The sequence below is a fragment of the Lichenostomus cassidix genome, chromosome 1 (genome assembly GCF_008360975.1).
Source record: "Lichenostomus cassidix isolate B80296 chromosome 1, HeHo_3.0, whole genome shotgun sequence".
In the NCBI taxonomy this organism is placed as follows: domain Eukaryota; kingdom Metazoa; phylum Chordata; class Aves; order Passeriformes; family Meliphagidae; genus Lichenostomus; species Lichenostomus cassidix.
In genome coordinates this window covers 39,270,767-39,292,389 of record NC_139479.1, presented here as the reverse complement: position 1 = coordinate 39,292,389, position 21,623 = coordinate 39,270,767, and the positions used below count along the sequence as shown (strand labels likewise).

Sequence of the window (21,623 nt, the reverse complement as noted above, 5' to 3'; positions counted from 1 at the left end):
TCTCATGTTTTCTTCTGTATCTTTGCATATTTAAAAGACAGATCAGACCCCGAGCATATTCAGTTTTAAGGTCTTTAGAGGCTGCTTAGAGAAATGTTGAATACATTTCCTATACATCCATCAGATCAGTGACAGATCTTGCATAACCAAACGAGGAACTCTTTTGTATTGGGATCTTGACTGGCGAAAAACTACTCAAAAGTTCTGTCTTTCAGATACTTAAAGAAGAGATCGCTTTTGAGACCTACATTTTGCCCTTGCAAGTTGTTTCCATGAAAATGTTTTGTTGTTACATTAAGAATGAACTCAGATCATCTCTGTTTCAGTTTCACACATAAATATAAGATTACTCCACGCCCCATCTGGAGCAATTGCAGAATGCTGCAGCCAAGCTTTTCTTTAGACAGTCTACGTCAGTTTCACAAGACAGGCTGATACCAAATGGGTCCTACAGAAACTCTTAATTTAAATTGCTTGCCAGGTTGTCTTCCTTACCCTGCCTTGCATTTTGGCTGTCAGAGCAGTAGATCCAGCTGGAGCAGTGGCTGAAGAGAAGTTATGGTGTGACATGACTGTTATAGGTTAGCAGCAGCCATAGCCTGAAGGCTTCATCTAGGGGTGTCCTTTTTGAAAACTTCTTTATGCAGTTGTTAAAACGTGCTTTCCTTTTTTGTCCTTTTCCTAAAGTAAAAAGTAAAACATGTACAGTCCTGGATGGTGCAAGCTTTTTCTAAGTTTAATAGTAATGTTGAGACTGATGGAAAGGTTTTTCCTGTTGCATTTGGTTTTGCTTTAGATTCAGGATTTAGTATTTTGCCTGAGCACCTCTCATTTTTTGTTGGGGTTTGCTGTGGAATTTTTTTCCAGGTCGTGGACTTCTTGCATTTAAATTAATTCTTTTTTTCGAGGGATTTTAGTACAATCATGACTGAACTGAAATGTATTCAAACAAAAATAGTAAATAGCCACTTTGCATCCCAGTCTGGTTTTATAGTAATAACTCCCATAAACTCATAACACTTCATATTCTCATGTTTCCAATCTGTATAAAAGGGTTCTGTTTTCACATTTGATGAGTTAAGAATTGCCTACTCCTTCATGCTAGTAAAGTGTTTGCTTATGCGTAAAGAAAATGAGGAGAAATGAGCGGGCAAAGAAAACAAAACAGAGAAGCAAGCACTTCTTAATGTTAAGAAAAGAAAACCCAAGAAGGTGGTTAAATGATTTTTGCCTTGAAACAGAGAGAGGAGTGGTAAAGTGGGAGGCAAGGGGTGAGGGGTGTCACAGAGTTTGGGGTTTCCATCCTCAATTATGCGCTGGCTGCTATGCTGCTGAGTTACACTGAGAGCACTGAATGGTGCCATTATATTCCTTTTCAAAAGCTGTGGGCTATGAAATTCAATCTGAGGTATTTTTAATGACTGTTCTGAGCCTCAGTTGCAGCTCTTCCCAAGAAACAACGAGCACAGTGTGCCACTAAATAGCACCAGGGCTGGGGGTTAAACTCATTCAGTTTTTTGCTTGCAGGGAGAGAAAGTAATATCAACATTTATTTGACAGGTACCTGCTTGGCTCCAGTGTTGAGCTTTAGTAAAAGAGCTTTCCATAAAGAAAATGTTCTGAAAAATGAGGTTCTATCAGCTTCACATCAAACTCCTATCTAGTTTCTGAAAACAAATCTGTGGTGTGTTTCCCAAAGCCAGTGCCCGCAGTGCAGACACTGGGCTTGTGCTGTGGGTATCTCTGTGCTGCAGAATGCTGTGCCTGTGGCCAGCAGGCACATCCCAGTGGGCAGAACCTCGTGGTAGAGATGCAGCTCATGCCAGATGGAGACATCTGCCCAGTTACACCCTTGGCTATCAATTAAACATAGATAATTCAGAGGTAATCTTTGTCAGAGAGATGTCTGCTGGCATCCCTGGGTCTCCACTAAGGGTTTTGGTGTCATAGCTGGAATGGCTTTGGTGTGCCTCCCTCCTTGCCCCTCTGAACAAGAGACAGCTTTTCAGAAAAGCATTTTTAACATGCACCTGGTTTTAGAAAAGCCATATAGCACAGAAGTATTGTTGTCTTCCACCTTTCTTATGTGCTGATTTGCAAAGCAGTTTGTTTCAAATCATGAGGAAAGCACTGTTTCATACATCTGCCCTGCAACTCACACCAAGATCTTAAATTTGTGGCGGGCTGGCTCTGGTTTTTGCAAGTCATCACCAGTCAGTGTCAAGGCTCTGAAGCTGGAATACATCCTGCGAATGTTACTCTTCAGAAAGGAAAATAGTCACTTTCAGCAGTGGATGGTTGCCTTGCTAAGGAACAGCCTCAAACAACTTTTCATTTGCTAGTAAAATTAGGCAGAGATGACTCAGCATTTACAGGAGCTAATTTAGGGAATAAGATGACATATTTTAGTAAGTTTTCTCATTGTTCTTTTAATGCTTCATTTTTCTTGTCCACACTGTGCATTTTAATGATATTCAAGGAAAGTAATTTTGTTTTAATAACAGTGGTGCTGCCAAGTCTCCCATTTGAAGTCTAGGAATTTAATTGCTGGTGTGTGAAATTTTGCAGCCTTAAACCATTATTTAAAAGATTTGCTCTGCCACTGCTGATTTTCCACAAATGTTTTAACACCTATCTGAAAGAAGTTATGGTTGTACTACAAGAAACAAGTTTTCGGTTTTTCAGGAGGACTGATTAGCTTTGTGCAGAGACCTGGTTTTGCAGTTTAATGTTTTTGGGGGTTAGGGGTTTTTTTGAATGACCAAGATCAGGATTCACATTTCATGGGAAGGCATGCATTGTCCCCATTGGGACAATTTCATAGAGGATTGTTAGGCAGATAACAATGAAGTTTTGCAGCTGAATTCATAAGCAGATGTGATTAGAGCACCACTTTAAAATGGATAAAAGTGAATTTTAGGTGCATATGTGTGAAATTTAGGATTTTTTGAAATCAGTACAGAAAAGTTAACAAGATCAGTTGTATTTTCTAACTGAGAGTTAGATGCCAACTAGTTAAAATGCTGTAAACAGAGCCAAAGGAACCAGTGAACCAGGAAACTAATCATGAAGTATTTTGTTCATGCTTTTCACCATGAGTAACATTTTGTAATAAACAGATGTGTACTTAGACTACTGTGGCCAAAAGCTGAATATTTTTGGTTTATATGGTTCGTAGTGTTTAGCCAGTGGGATGGATGTGGGAAATAAATTTGGTGGAATTTTGTCCCTACAGCTGCCTGAGGAGGAGGTTTTCCAGGCTCCAAGAATCTGCCTCTTTCTTTCCCTTTCGTCTTTACAAAGGGCTCCACAAGCTTTGTGGTGGTTGCTGCTGATTCTGCAGTAGAAAACATCTTGTCAACTAGAAATTTGAGTAATTGAAAGGTGGCAAATAAAATCAGTATTAATATCAGTTTGCATTTGTAAGAACTGCAAAGAAATCAAATTGTTGGGAGCATTACACCTGAAGATGACACATTGGTCAGTGGTGTGAAAGGCTTAGTTCTGAAAGTGCCCAGCCCATCTTTCCTCCATTTTTGTGTCCTCTCATGCACATTGAAATGACATATATAATAAATACAGTGTGGGTGGTGTTTGCCCATTAAGGTGCAAAGCTCTAATTTTAGGAACCAAGTTAAAATAGACCAAGCAGAGCTTCCAATTCTGTAGCTTTACTGTACTATAATTATGGAGATGTACAGTTACCTGAGTATTTACTGTAGCTGAATTTTGTATTAGTCTGACTCTGCTTTAAGAAAAAGCTTAATGAAGCAGTACTGAAAATAGCCTCATCATAAAACTTTTCATTAGCTTTGCTAGATAATATTTTTCTTTTTCCTTCCACAGTATTTAACTGTTAAAGATGATTATTTAGTAGTTAATGTTCACCTGAATTTTACTGTTGGGTGTTCCTACTAAATTTGATTTTTGGGCTTTGGAAGAGAGTTTAAGGTCTAGTAAGAGCAGTCCTTCTGCTTCAGCCTATTTTAGAAAATATTTTGACATAAACCAGTTTGCCTTGATCAGAAATCCAAAAACAATAACAAATCCATGTTTAAAATGTAGAAAACTGCAATTTTCTTTTGGAGACCATGCTAGAAATGCAAGCAAATGAGACGGGTTATTAAACCCATTCTCTTTGTATTTTTTGCCTCACTAATTGTTTGCTATGTTGATTTTTCATTGGCAATGAAATTCCTAAAGTAGTCATAGCTGATAGGTGGGGAGGAAAAGTTTAACTTTGCAGCTGCATTTTTTAAAGGAAGTAAAACACACCAGAAGTAAAAAGATTGTAAGACACCATGTCTTACAATCACACCATTTAAAAAAGGTGCCACCGCCACCAAAACTGACCAAAGGGTAAAAGCGTACATCAGACACTGTGGGAGGCAAGCACTGGCATTAAGGGAAAACAGCTTATGTGGTGAGTGTAAAAGCAGTCCACTAAAATCTTGAAAGAAAAGAATGCTAAATAGTCTCATTGTACACACACAGCAGATGATCAGTCGCCTGTTTTTAAGGCAGCATAAGAGACTTATTCTGTTACTGCTTTTGGCCTCAATCCGCCCTTTGATGGTATGTGCACAGTCTGTGCAAAAGCATGTGGGATAGGTGCCAGGAGTGGAGCCTTCATCTACATTCAAATGGAAAATATCTTCAAAGGAATGAGGTGCTCCTTAGGTTATCATAAAAATCTGCCTCTTCTACACCCTCTTTTTGAATGGGATGCATACCTGGTGGCTGCAGGTCCAGAGTGGGGATCTGCCTACTTAAAAGTAGTGGTGGGAGTGTGTGGCTGCTCTGGTCAAAGGTGTCACTTCTCTGCCATTCTTTGGCCTGGTATGAAGGAGTGACAAATCACATTTCTTCCAACACCTCTCAACTACCCAGTCTTAAATTGAACAGCCAGGTAAAAACTAGTAAGCCCAGGTGTAAGAGCTATCTTTATGGTCTAAATCTATTTTTATAGTCATCTAATCCTTCCTATAGGATTAACACCTGCGCTTTGAAAGGGAGGAGAGGAGAAGAAGGGCAGAGGATCTCCAGGTGTCTTGGCAGTATTAAGTCCAGAGCAACAACCAGTGCTTCTTTCCTTTAATCCCACCTTTTAGGAAATAGACTTCTGCTAAATATGAATTACACATTTCATTTTACGCCAGAAAGGGGAACTGTTTAAAATATGAAATCTGTCTGCAGATGCTGACAGCATTGTTCTCCTGTGAGTAGTTTCCAAGCGTTCTTTGAAGTATAAATTTCTGATGGGGTTATTTGTCTAAGAACCCTGTGCTCAATCTCATCTTTGAGGTTATTTTTATACTATTTGCTTATCATGAACAGTTGTTGGTTGGTTTTCTTTCATTTCAAAGCTGTAGGAACATATATAATTTTTAACAGTTTTGATTAACTGAGAAAGTTATGCTGTTAAGAACGTGGGGTGGTTATTTTTAGTAGTGATTACAACTGTGTATGACTTCAGAAATAGTCATGAAATTACTGAATTAAGTTTTCACAATCATTTCAATGCAGTTGTTAAATTGGAGTGTAAAAATAATTTGGCAATCTGATTTGGCTGATCTGATAAAAGCCTGATCAGTTCAAGGGATTTTTTTGTCATTAACCATGAAAGAGCAAATACAAATTTAAATGTTACGTTTAACCTTTGTGCCATATAGTATTTAAGTGCTAGTATAATGTTTAGCATGACCAAATTGTCACATTTCATTTTAGAGCATTTGAGCACCCAGAATGTGATAGGAACAGGGCATTAGCAGAAAAAATGCCTGCCTTTGTATGGTGGTAGGTGTGAAAGATGAATGTACCTTTTTCTTTTAGATGAACATAAGGGAATTATTTTCTCTCCTATGACCTGCTAGTGCTGTACAAGCAAGTGTAATTAAAACCCAAAACAACCCAAACTTCTTCCTGACCCATTTGCAGCAGTTTTGAAGAGAAGGAAAAGAAGGTAGTCTGTGTTTGCATGTGAAACTATTTCTTACTTCAACCAAAAATGGGACTTATATTTTTCAAATTTCGAAAGAAAGTGTTTATTTTGTGTTTTTTTTAAGCTGGTATTAATGCTCAGTAATGTAAAAACAAACAAACAAATAAAAACCTTTCAATCAAAGATCTTGTTTGAGCTGTAATCAGAGAATATTTGGCTGAACAGATAAAAAATGGTAAAATCACTATTTGACCATAAACGTATATATTTATTTTTTGGTGGATAATTAGTGAAATAATTGCTGAATTAACTGTGGGAGTTGGTGTAATAGTGCAAACCTACTTTTTTTTAAAGCTCTGGATATCTTCCAGATATAGCCAGATATATGTACTTTCTTTTTTTCTCTATTTTTTTTTTTTTTTTAACAAAGTGTATTGCAGTCTGTGTCAAAGAATGGTCTAAACAAGTATGTAGAGGGATTTTTTTTTTTAATGATTGGCGTTTGCTAGAACATGAAAGAATTGTTGAACCTAATAAAATATTCACCATTGGAAGACCATAAACAACATACTGTTTTGGATTTTGGTGGGCGTAGAGTGAGGCTGAATTGAGTAGGACTGAGATAATGAGCAGACAGCAAAATGCTGAATGTATAATGTGTAAATCAGGCTAGTTTGACTGGGTACCTTCATGGCTTGCAGCTAAATGTGGTGATGCACATTATTCATAATTTAGAACTTGACGTTCCCTGAAAATGTAAAGTGACTTTTAAAATGTGATTTCACAGAGCTAAATGAAAGACCAGTTCAAAATGCATTAAGCAATAAGGATGTGTAGCTGGAAGTCAGTGAGCTTCTTTTCATTGTAATAAATTTATAATATTATTTTGGTGTAAGTAAATACCACATCAAGAGAAAAATAATAATTCTCTGGTATATCAGTCTGACTGGGGCTCATCTCAACTAAAATCGTTAAATACATGTCAGGGCTCCTTCTTGTCAGGGTAAAAGATACACCTGTATTGCTCAGGAAAAGTTCCCTGCCAGTGTGTTCTCAGATGGCTGGTTTGGGGTGGGAAGAATTGCTCTCTGGAGCTGCAGTATTTTTTCAATGATTATACAGGAATATTGCTGTCAACAGAAGCAGGAGCAGGAGGTTGCCAGCTCCTGGGGGTTGCATGTGACCTTCCCCGCGTTGTATTCGGCCAGTATACCATGCCCTCCTGTTCCCTTTCCCTCACTACCTCACAGGGTGCTGGTATCTGTGATAGCAAGTGGTCTGGAGGTACAGTCCTGCCACCAGCATTCACTGCTTCCATGCTTCCATGTCAGTGTCCTCGGTGGAGCAGGCTGGTGCTGGCATGGAGCAGGGAGAGCAGCCAAGCTGTGGCTCATGCAGATGCGAGGCTGTGGGACAGGAGCTGATGAAGCTGGATTAGTACTTGCTGTCTGAGGCATGGCAGCAGGGCCATGCTTGATGGCTGGAAAATGCCTTCTAAGTTCTGTGGAAAACTTGTATTTTCTCCTAGGCGTTGTAACCACGTTTAAGTCAGGCACAAGTGTTGACTTCAGATGATGTCATCGGTGTGGTGCACTCATTCCTGAATGCTCCCTCTGTCAGCTCGTGTTTGCCATGCCCTGAATGACTCCTGGTTTGCTTCCATACCCAGTAGACTGAGCTTTTAATTTATTGTGTTTAAATTTTTTAGTAGGGATGTCATGGAACTGCACTGAATCAACATCCCTCTGAAACCTTGTGAGTTCCTGCTTTAGTGGATGTTGTACTTCTCCTTCTGGTCCTGCAAGACCAGAGTTTCATCAGGCTCTAAATCTCAGCAGATTTTATGTGCACTGCATTTCCTTTGAGTGAGCTGTCAGATTTTGTTTTGAGGTAGACTGATCAAAGCTAAGATGAGTTTAGAATAATAATATTTACAAATACTAGAGTAAGAAGCGTTTCATTTTATTGAAGCATACTCCAGAGAAAATGCCAAGTGACATAAATACTACAAGACTGCTGCTCCATCGTTTAAATGCGTATAAGAAAAAAAAAACCTTTATGAAAACACTCAGCAGGTTTTAATCAGATGCTTTTACTCATGGTCTGAGATCGGACAGGCGTGCTCTCCTCAGCTAACCTTGGGCAGTGTGGTAATGCAGGTGGGCTCTCTGCCCTTTTTCCTGTTGGTCAAAAATCTCCACTCAGAGACACTTTTTTTTCCTGTGAGGAATGATGAAATTTGATCTTTGTCAGACAGAAGTCCATCAAATACTTTAGCTAGACATACATACATACTCACAGGCACATTTCCATTTTTCTGCTTGTGCGCAAGTAGGACAGCTTCTTGCTGTGAGGGTGACTGATAAACCCATTCTTCCTCTCTCTAGCAGCCCCAGCCAAACTGTGAAGACCTGAGACTAGTCTGAAAGCAGGAGTATTTGCTTCTAAATAGTTTGTAGGTGTGTTTCCAGAGCAGTAAAGCAATATTATTATTACACTCAGTCTAATGTGTTTAGTATTCTTCTGTTGCCTCCAATGAAATGCACGTACCAGGAAGCTCTTTCATAGAGAGTGTGCAAGTTTGTTTGTTCCTACATACAGTGATAGATGGAATGGAAAGTGTGGGAAGCTTTCTGTTAGAACTGACATACAGGTGTAATGGTTCAGTGCAGGCTGGGTGGTAAGCATTGGGAATGCTTTTGGTTTAATGAAGCTGGAAAGCATGAAGTGAGTATATTCCAATGTACTTGAGACTTATTTTGAATTCCATTGCATCAGATCAAAAGTGCTCTATCTAGAAAAATAGATTTTTTTCCTCTCTTCTTTGTATCCTCTTACTTGGCATTTTGCTGTGAATTACTTTAGTTACTGCAAAGTTGTGGTGAATGCTTAAAAAAATTAGTACATTTATCTGCAATTGTTCTTGATGGTTTTTTTGACAGTATTCATGAGGCTAATGTTTGCTACAGCGAATATTAACAAACAGTTAATAGCTTGAGTGAACATTGCTTCCTGGTGGCATAGGTCTGTCAGAGGCACTGGGAATATGTTGGCTAAAAACCTGTTCAGCAAGTTCTTGGAGGAGGGAGCTTGGCTCTTCCCTTCAGACTTTCAAAACCAGCCAGCATTGAAGGGTTTGGTCGTTGTGTCCTGCATGAGCAGGGTGACAGTGCTGCTGTGGTGGCACATACATCCTGTACTTTCCCTAGAAAAATTTTATCATTTTAATTTCTCAGCTGTAAGCCTCATTACTGGGTATTTACTTTTCACAATTCATATTAGAGAATGTTAGATAAATTACCTGTGGAAAGGTGCTTTGTATTTCACATTATGGCTGAAAACCAGGTAGTATCCTAGGTAGAAAAAGCTTATCTATTTATTTCCTGGTATCCCAGTGAAACAGAGACCAAACTGCTTTATGATGCTTCTGGGAAGGGGTGGAATTGAGCAGCTGCCCACTCACAGGTGGTCTCTTGGTATGGGAGCAGAGATGCTAGGACTTGGGCTTGGGCTTGGGCTCAGGTTCAGGTTTGAGCCAGGTCTGCTGGTTTGCACACCTCTAATGGTTGTCTTTTCTTCACTGGGTTACTGCTGTTTCATTTCACTCTAGTAATTATTTACTGGGCTGAAAGGGAAGGGGCCAGTCTGTAGGTTGAATGCAAGCCCACTTGTCCAGGATGTGATTGGTCTCTTGTAACAGTGGGGTTTGTGCAATTTAATGGGTTATTATTTGTTCTGAAGTGAGTGTAGACCTGTGTTTCAGGGCCTCTTGAGTTAAAATAGGTGCATTTGTCCAAGGAACAAAAATATTTGATTTCAGTGATTGGCTTTTTTATACAGAGACTGGTTTTTGTAGAACACTTGCTGGTAAACTGTAATTTGTAGTCTTTTCTGCAGGTGTGGATTTAATGGATGGGCTGATGAAAAGAATCCTTACAATCAGCAGTGGCTCTGGGAGCTAATACTGGGCTAGAACATCTGGTCTTTATAGCGGGAAGGCTTTCAGTGTGTTTGACTCCTCCAAATTACTTGCCAGCTCTGCCAGGGTAGCACAGACAGGCCTGGAGCAGCCTCAGTGCCTCCCAGCAGGAAGCTTGGGATAAGCCCATATGAAGTTAGATCCCAGGGCTTGAGCCTGTTGCATATCAGGCAGCATCCAGCAAACCCTCAGTTCCTGCACCATTGTCGGTGTGTGATGTCAGTGAACATCCTGGTTTCACTGGGTTGTACACAGATATACATGCACCACTGGACATGGCTTGAAGGGCCATGGGATAAAATAACAATTCACAGTAGAAATTACCCGTGGTAGACATGAGAAAACTATATCCCAAGTCCCTCTCTTCTACCTCTTCTATTTCATGGTACTTTTCCCTCAAAAAATAAAAATGCCTTAAAGATGGATTCAAAGCTGCCATCCATGGATGGATGGATATATTTTTTAGCTTTAAAACTAGTGTCATTATTGTCAATTGCCCTATGGGTATGGTTGTAATATCCACTGATTTTGTAAACAGTTTTGACAGTGTTGTTTGCTGAATAATTTCTTAGCATAATAATTTTTCTGCCACTAATTAAAAGCATCTTCGTAACCCTAGGCTTTGTTTTCTTCTTACAGCAAAGAGCTCCAGGGAAAGTTTTGCATGATGCTGTTTGTAACCACCTGAACCTTGTTGAAGGCGACTACTTTGGCCTTGAATTTCCAGATCATAAAAAGATGATGGTATGTAAAAGGATTCATTTTCATCTGGTTTTCATCTGCATGCACATTGTATCCTCTCCTTCTGCTCCTTACTTGTAAGATGTATTTAATCCTCCGTCTTCAAAAGGGAAGGGACTTTAAAAAAAAAAATGTTCTTGCCTACTGGAGTTGAAGAAATGTTTTTAAAACCTGATTGTTCCTGTCAGATTTCATCTGCATTGAAAGTAACAGCTAATGCAGACACAAGTTGGGAAAGCATTTTGTTTTTCTAAGTTGCTGAAGAGAAGCCAAAGGCTGGACTGTTGCAGAGCCTCAACTCTTGATTTCATAGTCCTGCTTGATTTGGAGTGCAGAAATAATCTTTCTCTGCTGGCAGAGAAGTTGTGACAATGATTGTAACAGGGTTCATGAAAAACATTGTGGGGCAAGAAGAGGGATAGATAAATATAACAAGGTTAATGAAAAGGAAAGCAAATCCAAACACCCCAAATAAATTGATGGAAGTCCTTTCTGGGGAGCTGTGTGGCTCAGTCAGGTGTCCTGGTCCTGACACTCAGCAACATTCAGGCATTGCACTACCAATATCATGTAGCAGAGAAAGCCATAGGCTAATGACTTCTTAGTCTTTAATGGCTTTCTTTTTGAAGTTTGTTTTACTTTAGACTTATTGTGTGACCTACTGGCATGTGTGCTAGTTACCTGGATTGCTTTACCACTGCATTCTGGTGTACATTGGATATCATGCCTGTTGGGTGAATTTTGCATCAATAGCATGGATGACATAAAGGAGATGACTTCGGGAAACTATTTTTAAAAAAAAATCCATGTTCTCTCCATCTAGCTAAAATATGCATAAGGAACGATATTTCTTATTGAAATGAATAATAGGAATCACTTGTCTGTCATGCCTTAGTACAGGCACAGACATTAGACAATAGACATTAAAACTGAATAATAGTGTTCTAGGCTAACTATAATTAAATAAGAAATTTTTTAAAATGGATGTTAATCTTTAGAAGGTATCTACTTCACAGTGTGCTCCTGGAGGTACATAAAACACAGTTCACTAGAAGAGTGTTCTGCCAGATACCCTTGGCTAATGCTCAAGGTAACTGGAAAGCTTAATGTAACTTTTCTAAACAGCACAACTGTAGAGTACCATTGCAACAAAGGATCCATGTAACCATGATGATAATGACTTTCTGACATTACTGATGTATGTATGTAAAACTGAAATAAATCTTAACATCTTTGGTATATACAGTTGCTTTTTAGTTTGTAGAAAATCGAGAAGGTCATTTGATCAACCTTCTCTACTTCACAGGTCATTAAGTTTTAAATAGATGACTGTCTGTGTTTTGCTCAGAGACCTGAAGTAAACTAACAGTTTTCAGTCTTGTGAAAACAAAGTGGTTTATTTGCTTGAGGCAGAACACAGGAGAGATTGAGGGGCTGCCACTGCCTGAGGCCCTCACAGTGGCAGGAATTGACTGGCTGGAAATATGTCCAGACAATCACAGTGGGGGATGCAGGGCTCTGGTGAACAGGCAGGTGGAGAAAACCCCCTAAGCCCAGTGCCAGTTTGACCTGAAGGAAAATGCCTCCATGCACTGAGCATGGTTACTCAGCTGGCCCCTACTCTTGCAAAAGGCAGTACTAGCCAAAAATCTGAGAGCATCAGTCCACCTCCTTGCTGGTTGTTACGGCCTTTGCTTCTGAAAAATGGGGAGCTTCTCAAACCTTGCCCATATCTAGTCAGCTCTGCCCCAGGAATGGTGAAATTCAGTGGAATTATGCCTTCAACCACCTGAAACTCTGAAGCAGAAGATTTGATTATGAATTGTTGTTTCAATGTGGAGCAGCACTCTGAGAGTATTGTTTACGCTTAAATTATTGTAACCAGTTTATATGATGCAATTGAGGTGAATGTTCCCATGGGATTTAAAATTTTCTGAGCTTCCTAAAGGCCATAATGTAGAACTTGAGCATTGTGCAAGTAAAAAATGCTGCAGTTAATGGTATGTCTGAGAAATAAAGCACTCATGCATATTTTATATTCATATAATCTGAAGAGAATGAGTCATTCTTCCAGTGTAGAGTGCAACGTAAAAGGAAAAATAAATATTTAGAACGTATTTGTTTGGATGTAATCGTATGTATGTGAAGTCATATATTCACAATTTGGCTGTGTTTATTTCAACATGAAAGGCTCCAGACCTCATATCTGACCTACTGACAGTTGTATGTCAAGTTGCCTGGCAGCTGTATACATTCAAGTGTGCCATGCTTAGAGCAGACAAGATCTGCATGGGAGAGGATTGTGGAGGGTCTGAGTGCTCCACTTCCTGCTGGGACAAGGAGAAAAACGAGGCGCTGTCACCAAGCCTGGGGTCTCACAGAGTTTCATCACACTTGATTGTCTGCCCCAGTTCTCCAGCTGCTGAAATCTGGTCACCATCATGGAATGCCAGCCTTTGTTTAACAAATAAATAATCTAGCCTTTGTAGTTCTGCAGAAAATTGAAAACATAAATCTTAATTAAGTCCTCACATTAGGTTTCCTTCCCAGTTTATAAGCCAGCCTCAGACTGATGGTGTTTAGATACAGTGTGGTGTGGGAGCTGCATGATGCAGAAGTTTTGATTGCTTGGGTTTGGCCACAGTGCTAACATCATCATTTTGCCCAGCCTTTCTCCCTATGTGCGTGCAGTGCGTGGATTTGCAGTATCCAGCAGCCTTTTCAAGGATGTTATAACTTGCTTGTAGGATGGTTGGGAAAGTAGAGAAAGGAATGGTGCACTTGTGTGCTCATGCTGTATCATAAAGCACCTCTGGTGAGAAGAGAGATTTTATTTTGGTTTTTTTGTTTGTTTGTTTGTTTTGTTTGTTTGGGTGTTTTTTTTTGCACCAAGTAAAATACATTATTCTCATAATCATGTAAATTGGCTATTTCATATTCAAGAAGTCTTTTTTTCCCCCTGCTTAAACTTGCCCAAGTCCCTGCCCTTTGTTGCAAATTATGTACATGTGAACTTTCTGAAACAAAACAGTTTAAGTTATTCAAGTGTCACAGTGTGTCAGGACCAGTTTAACATGTGATAAATACTGTATTGCTGTTCTTGGATAACCAAGTTCCTTTAACCTCTGAAAAAAAGTAGAAGACTTTCCTAGACTGAGAAACCTAAGAGGAATTCAGTGGAGTAACATTAGTGCATGTGATAGGGCAGGGCTGTGGGGTCTCTGCTAATTGGAATCACTCATGTTAGTAATGACAAAAATGGTATATGGTGTTAGAGCAGGTACAGCAGTGATATAGACCTGCTCCTGTCTGGCTTCTTGCATGATTTTAGGAAATGGATATTTTGAGTATGCTTCAATCTTTGCGTAATCTAAAATTACTAAAGGTCAAAGAAGTAATAATTTTAATACATACTCATTTTCTAGAGGAAGACTCAGTTAATTTCCTTTTTAATGGTTTTAACCTTTGTGATGGTTGTAGGGTATTCTTCCACAAATTCCAGATGTCTTCAAGGGAGGCCCATGGCAATTTAGTGAGATAACAAAATATAAATCATGTGCATGGGTAGTTACCAGCTGAGGACTATGAGCTGTCTCCAGGCCCTGTGAATCATCTGGCTTTTACCTTCTGCGTGATTGTCCCTTGGCTTTCTGTAACATTTTGCCCCAGCCTTTCTGACTTGAGACTGAAGGATGGGGAGATAGGCTCTCAAAGCTGTATTTCCACCCACTGCTTCACTTGTGAAAGCTGAAGGAAAGATCCACATACTGTCCTGAAAAATGGGTTGTCAAGTAAACTACGTGCAGAAGTTATGCTGTCCTCGGTTAAGAATGCCTGGGCCTGAATTTCCCAAGTTTATAGAAAGGAGAAGATGTTCCATGGCTCAAAAGCTTCCTCCCACCCATGCTTTGTGCTGTTGTCTGCTTCACACCTGTGATCTGAGACAACATTCCTCCTGCAGGTGGTGGGAGGGAAAGGAAATTTATCTCCTTGGAGGTAAGCAAAGCAGCTCCCCATTATTGCCCAGACCTTACAGCAGGATTCCTATTGGGTACCCCATACCAGGAGACTACTGCCATCTCATTTCTCCATTTGTCCAGCATTCCCAGCCTCAAAAGCAAGCAGCAGCCTCATTCGCTTCCCTTTCTCAAGATTAATCAGGGTTTGGAACGCAATGACAGCATGGGACTGTATTTTCCTAAACTCCTCATTTCAATTCTTCTTTCCTCAAAATGCATGGTTCCTGACTATGTGTGCTGTGTTTGTTGGTATCTGAGACAAGTGAGGGGGAGATTCCCTCACTGTTTCCCAACTCTCTGAATCTGTACTGTTTAGAAAGCTGTGCCCATTAACAGTGCTGTTTCCTGAGCATCTCCCAGAGTTTTGGGAAGAAAACCCACCAGGTATAATTCAGGAAAGCATAATGAACACACTGAAAAAAATAAACAAGTAACTAATAACTTAGGTATTGCAATTAAAAATGCTGCTCTGGTAGTTTGTTTAGAGATGATAACACCACCTTCTTTTGTTTCCAGGTGTGGCTCGATCTTTTGAAGCCTGTTATGAAACAGATTAGAAGTAAGTACTTCCTTGTTGACATTTCTTTCCTCAGTCTGAGAGTACTTGAATAAATTAGGATTCTGTCGGTTGCAATCTTTATGTTCTCAACCTTCTGCACTAAATTTTGGTGCAATTATTTTTTATTTCTGGTGTGTCCTGAGAAGGTGTACCAGTGAAGTGATGTCACATGAGCATATAAATGTGCTGACCCCCCGCCATAGGGGGCTGAGGTTTAGTCAGTCACTAGAAGAGGCACTGGTGGCAATGGAGGGAACAATTTTGTAGGAAAAAAGAGAACATGCATTGCTGGCAGGTAGCAGTAGTCAAGATAGGAGAAAAACAACAGGAAGACATTATTACTGGGGAGGAGCGAGCAGATATACTACAGCTGTGTAGGACATTGCTGCAGCACCTGGAACTGTCAGAGACCTTCAGGGCAAGATACAGTGGGTGATGGGAAAGAACAGGAAATTTTAAATAGCTACCAGCTCTGGAAAGAGTAGAAATGAACAGGAAAGGTCCTCATTATTTTGTTTCTCTGTCAAATATCAGCCAAGTTCTTAATTTATTGAGCTTTGCCATTGAGATTCAATTTTTCTAGGTGCCTCTCCGGTCATATTAGTCTGAACGTAGGCTGTGGTGCCTCTCCCTCTCACAAGACAGGGATGCATTGGTCCTTTTGTCACTGGGCATACTTGTAAGAGTTGGAACAAATGTGCTGCTCTTAAAACAGGAATAAAAATTTGCTAGTGGATTCAAAAAGCAGGGTGTGTTTTAGCTCCCTTGTGTTCTGAAGCAAGGAAAGTAGATACACATATGTTTTATTGGATCAACTGATGTAATTACTAAAAGCATATGTGGGTTTGGCAGAGTAGCCTGTGACAAGTTACTGTTCTCTTTTATTGTGTGTAAATTTTATGGGGCAGTTTCCAAATATCTTGCAGACTAACAAAGGACAAGAGGTTAGCATGTCTGTATGCACTGCAGGTTGCATGAACCATCCCTTGTACATCATTGTGCATATTTGGCCAGCATATTACTGATGATTGTTAACTTCCTTTGACATTTGTCCTAGGACCGAAGCATGTTGTTGTAAAATTTGTGGTAAAATTCTTCCCACCTGACCATGCTCAGCTGCAGGAGGAACTGACAAGGTTAGTAGCTGCTTGACTTTCTTCTTGTTGAATCTCTGATGGGCAGAGGGGAGATCATGGAATTTGAGATGACTAGGTGAGGATTGATGATTGTCTCTTGCTGTTAGCTTGGTATTATTTGTCCCAGCCTTGAACGCACCTGAAAAAATAGACTCTAAGGTTCAGCTGCAGTGTGTGCTGAGAGGTTCTGCAAAGTGCAGGAGTCCTTTGCCTCCTTGGATTTGGAGTCCTGGGAGAGCTTTACTAACCCCAAGAGAAGTCAATTTGGCAACAGAGTTCTCTGTTTGGCATGATCAAGTCATGTATTGTCACCCTGCGGCACCTCTCTGCTGAGGGACGTGTGATTCTCCCTCATTTGGGAGAGAGCTGTTTTGTGTGAATTGCCAATTTGCAACAGCATTGGACCATGTCTATATAGCCAGTGCAAATGCCAGAGGTTTGCACAGGTGAAAGTATGACTTTGGAGATGGAGAAATGCAAAGAAGAAGGAATAAAATGAAAAATAAGAACATAGAGAAAGAGAAACACATATGCAGACAGAGTACCTTAAATGCTAATGCTTAAATGCTTTCCAGTGCATTTCAAGCTTTGAATTTCATACTGTATTGGCACAAGAAATCATATTTCTCTGTGAGTAAATATGTATATCAGGGACCTGTTAAGGTTTTTTCTTACTAGCAGGTCCTTCCTTTATAGTCAGAAACGTTGTTTTGTTGCAGTATTTCTTCACTCACTCTTTTTCTGGTCTACAATATTACTAGTTTTTAATTATATGCTAAATTTTTATATGCTCCATTTCATTCAGAGTTTTCACTCTTAGTTTTTATTTTCAATCTTCTCACAAGACAAAGTCCTCTTTTGCAAAGAGCTCTGGTGTCCTTATGACTTGAATTACAAAGAACAAGTCCACTTTTGTGGTGTTCACTGTTTATCTCTGTCATGTTTTATCTTGGTAACAGAGCATTGGAATTGGAAAAAAATATATATTGATATTGCTTGATGGCCTGGAAAGAGAAAAGCAGAAATGTGGTGTCGGAAGAAGGATTATTTACTTGGTAAAAACTAAGGAATAAAAGAAAGAATAAAAAGAACAAAGGGATGAATGAAAACTTACAATGTGATATTATTAATGAAAGATTTCTGGTTTTGAATAGGTATTCTGCATATCAGTTTCTTAGTATAAGAACTGTAAATTAATTTTTGGTGATCTCTCTCTGTACCTGGAGATGTGTCTCTTAATACTAATGACATTTTTTAGTTAGATTTTAATTATGGATGCTAAGGGACTTGAATATATATGCACAGCAGGGTGTAGGATGTGAAAGCATATCCAGGGGAAACTGCTTCATCACTTGAAGAAGAAGAGAATGTAACATTTTTGTGCTATGTTCCTCTGTCAGGGTGAATTTTGTATGGGTAGACAGATGTTTGCAGGTTTCAAAAGGACGTTATGTAGATCTGCTCTGTTATTTCAGCATGGACATACACAGTACTTTTCCATACTCCTCAAATCAGCTTGCCCTTTTCATTTACTGTACCTACATCTTCTCATTAAGAAACTCACTGTTCAAATGAGAGCTTTTCTCTGAACCTATTAAAATCTAGAGTTATTAAAATTATTGAGATCCTAGTATGAGTTCTCCAGAGGAGCTGCAGTCTTTGGAAGGCTTGTTAAGGTATGTCTCACCACTTCAGGTTTCATGCCAGCTGTAGGAGAAATGTCCATTGCTAGCTCTTTTTTTTTAGTGAGGAAAAATTGGATACTGAGTGGAACTAAACCATTTCAGTTTCTGTTGAAGCTAAAAGAAATTTAAGAGTTGAAACAATGTCTTGGACTTCTGTTGTTTCTGCATTTAAACTGGCGGTGTGGAATTGTCCTATGTGGCTGAAATGGTTTGGAGGCAATTAGAAAGGGCTGGTACATGGACAGTGCAGATACTGAGGCCACAGAAGTATCAGAGCTAGCTAGAGTTGTTTGATCGAGATTTTGTGCCTTGTTCCCAAGTGAGTGCCAAGGTGGAAGTTTAGAGTTTGCTTTCTATTCTACAAGAACCAGCTGATAACTCTAAATCACTGGTTTATCTGTTGTTTCTTCATGGTTAGGAGCAGCTGCATTATCTGTTGGAGTACTTAATAGCTGTCATGTTTGCTACCACTGTCATATCTTGATGCTCTGGTTCCAAGGGAGGTGGGAAGAGAGAGGTATCTTGGTTCTTCAAAGTAGCCACCATGTACAGCTCTAGTGGCAGTAATACATTATCTGTTGTGTTTTATTTAGCTTCTAAACTTAGGTAATTCAGATCACTTCTGTAGATTCCAAAAAGTGAAAGGAACGTGCAGGCGAAGCCAGAGTTGATATACTTTCCCCTCTTTCCCTCCAGGTTTGTGTAACTCTTTGTTCACTTTTGTTTTGCAGGTACCTATTTGCATTGCAAGTGAAGCAGGACCTGGCACAGGGAAGGCTAACGTGTAATGATACCAGCACTGCCCTCTTAATCTCACATATAGTACAATGTAAGTTCCCTTTTTTCTTCTTTCCAGACAGATACACAGGATGATTGGTTGGACATGCTTTGCAGGGTTACCTGTTAGTAGCTGCTGCAGGGACAGGTTTAACCCATTTGGACAATTTATTGTACATTTGCATAATGGCATTCAAATACAGATCATTTACTATTTCAAATAAAGAAGAGCTTCTGGTCACTGGATTTAAATTTTCAAAGCATTTGATAGTCTGCCAAAGTTCATTTAAAAAGTAGACTTTGCAGGCAGTAACAAATGTTGAATTCTGCTGAAATCCTTTTTATTGTACTTCACATCATGTCAGCAGGGTATTCAAATTCCTGGAGATCTGTATGCTGTCTAGAGAATGTAGTAAATAAACATACTTAGAATGCCAGACTAAATCACAGTCCTAAGAGGAAACTGATAGGGAAGAAAAGAAAACAATAGATTTTAAGCCCTTTTCTTCTTAATGGCAAAGTATGTACAATAACACTGTCCAGTAGAATCATACATTAATTTTGTTCATGACATCAAAGGTTCTTTTAGCTTCCACATCACTTGAAAGACAGTATATGTTTACCCTTTCAGGACTTCCTGGATACTCATCTTGAGAATAATATGAGAAAAAGCTACTCAGCAAGTATAATGGTTGTAGCAGATACTGTTTTGAATGGTCCTTGTACAATTCAGTATTGTGTACTTCCACTGTAATGCTGTTGTATGGAAATGACAGTCAACAAAGACATTTGGGAGCTCTTTGGAGGTGAACAGATAAATCTCGTGACCCTTTGTTATAGTCTGTTAAAGTGTTAGGGCAGTTGCTCGTCAGTTGCTGTAGGAAAGGCAGGTATTTAATGGTTCTGTTTGCTATGGTCATCATTGCCCAGTGTGACTGAGTAGCAGTGAGAAGCTGTGAAATTCTGTAGTCCTCACACTGTTTTAAAACTGAATATTTTGGCAGCACAGACTTTAAAAATAAATCCTTGAGTAGTGAGATTTTTGTCTCTTGGTTTTTCCTGTTACAGTGTCCTGCAATCCATCTGTATTTCTTTCATCAGTTAAGCTAGTTCTAACTTCCTTTCATCTCAGGGAATAAAAAAGTCTTAATCATTTGGGGAAATTAGTCTCATTTGCTAAACTGCATTCTAGGAGGCTGCGTTTTCCTGCTAAATGTCTCTGCACCACAGAAAGAGGTCGAGGAGTGGACACCCTAATGTGTGTGTCTCTCTTCATTTGAGGTATTGCTTCATGATCATCCTCTCTCAAGCATGTATACTTTATATGCATTGTTTTCATTATGATCTCTGCTTAGATCCTGTTTAATGTCTTACTTGGACCTTTTTAAATACTTGAGTTCTTCACTGAACTGTCTACAGTTCTGATGTCCAGACTGCTCAGAGTGCAACTGTTTTCCTGAAGCAAGAGCATGAGAGGATAAAATACAGGATGCTCTTTCACCTTTACAAGGTGTCTGTTTCCCTCTTCTCCACAGTCAAATTTAATTCCATGGTTTCTCAAAATTCCTCTGTTATACCCTTGACACACCTATGCAGGCTGGTGAGAAGCACTATTTTTCAAGGTGTGCAAAGTGGCAGATTATCACCATTGCTCTTGAGCTACTGAGATGCATTATATTCTTGGATTAAATAATTTTCTGCAGTTTGCTTGAAGTGATTGTGATGCATTTGAAATTTCTGTCCCTTTCTTTTGTGACATTGAGGTACAGAGTGATTCTGAATTGGGATTTTAGGGATCAAGTAGTACTCTCCTTAAGTGGAGAGCAGGGTAAGCTACTTTTGTACTGAAAAACTGATTTTTTTCATTGTGTCAGAAGAGAGTGAGGAGATTAATCAAGCAGTAGTAAAACTGTTCACAGAATCCAAACTGCCATTTTGGGCAGAGGGATGTTGTGCCTCATGTTGCACCTGCAGTGCTTCCCCTCCACGTCTCTTGACTATAATCTGTCCTCTGTTTTTGGTGTTGATGATTTTTCTCCTCTCCCTTTCTTGCGTAGCAGTGTTTCCTAGGAACCTCTGCTAGAATTCTGTGACTTTTTTGTCCATCTTGTGTCTCATGAATGGTTTTCTGTGAAAATTCTCACTAGTAAGAGCCTGTAGCTGTATCTTACCCACATGGCTGTCTTAATTTATTTTGTCTCTAGGTTATTTTTCTCTAGAAAAAGAAATATTATGTATTTGTCTGCAATAAAAATCAAAGTAAACAGGTGATAAGAGTAATGGTATCAAAGGGGAAAGATTGAGAATGCAGGTTAGTTATTATGTGTCTTACTAATGCAGTGCCAATGAGCAGTTTCCATGGGGAATATCTGATTCCAGGAGGCCCATATATTATGTATGGAAGCTTATGTCAATGTTATAGACTCTTACTTATCATAAAATCATAATATGGCAGCAAATAGGTTTCTGCTAAATTAGCATGTATATTGCAGAATGAAATTTATGTTTGAAACATTCAATTTAAAAATAGATTAAAAGCATTGTAAAACGTGTTAGAAGGGAGAGGACACTAGGATGCACTACAGTGAGTGTGTGAAGTATGAAGATGGACTGACCATGAGCCAGACTATGCCCAGGCGGCCAAGAAGGCCAATGGCATGCTGGCCTGTTTCAAGAATAGTGTGGCCAGCAGGACCAGGGCAGTGACTCTTCCCCTGTACTCAGCACTGGTGAGGCCACACCTCAAATCCAGTGTCCAGTTTTGTGTCCCTCAGAAAGACACTGAG

At 39.5% G+C, this 21,623-nt stretch overlaps 1 protein-coding gene across 6 annotated transcripts in view; it reads left to right on the top strand.

The window, feature by feature from the left end:
- Positions 1–21,623, top strand: part of FARP1 (FERM, ARH/RhoGEF and pleckstrin domain protein 1) — a 202,440-nt gene that overhangs the window by 122,886 nt on the left and 57,931 nt on the right. For all 6 annotated transcript variants that reach the window (XM_085057395.1, XM_085057394.1, XM_085057391.1 and 3 more), the window contains 4 exons: positions 10,560–10,664; positions 15,197–15,239; positions 16,297–16,375; positions 18,792–18,889. In XM_085057395.1, coding sequence (XP_084913521.1) covers positions 10,560–10,664; positions 15,197–15,239; positions 16,297–16,375; positions 18,792–18,889 — 325 coding nt within the window. The remainder of the gene's footprint in view (positions 1–10,559; positions 10,665–15,196; positions 15,240–16,296; positions 16,376–18,791; positions 18,890–21,623) is intronic.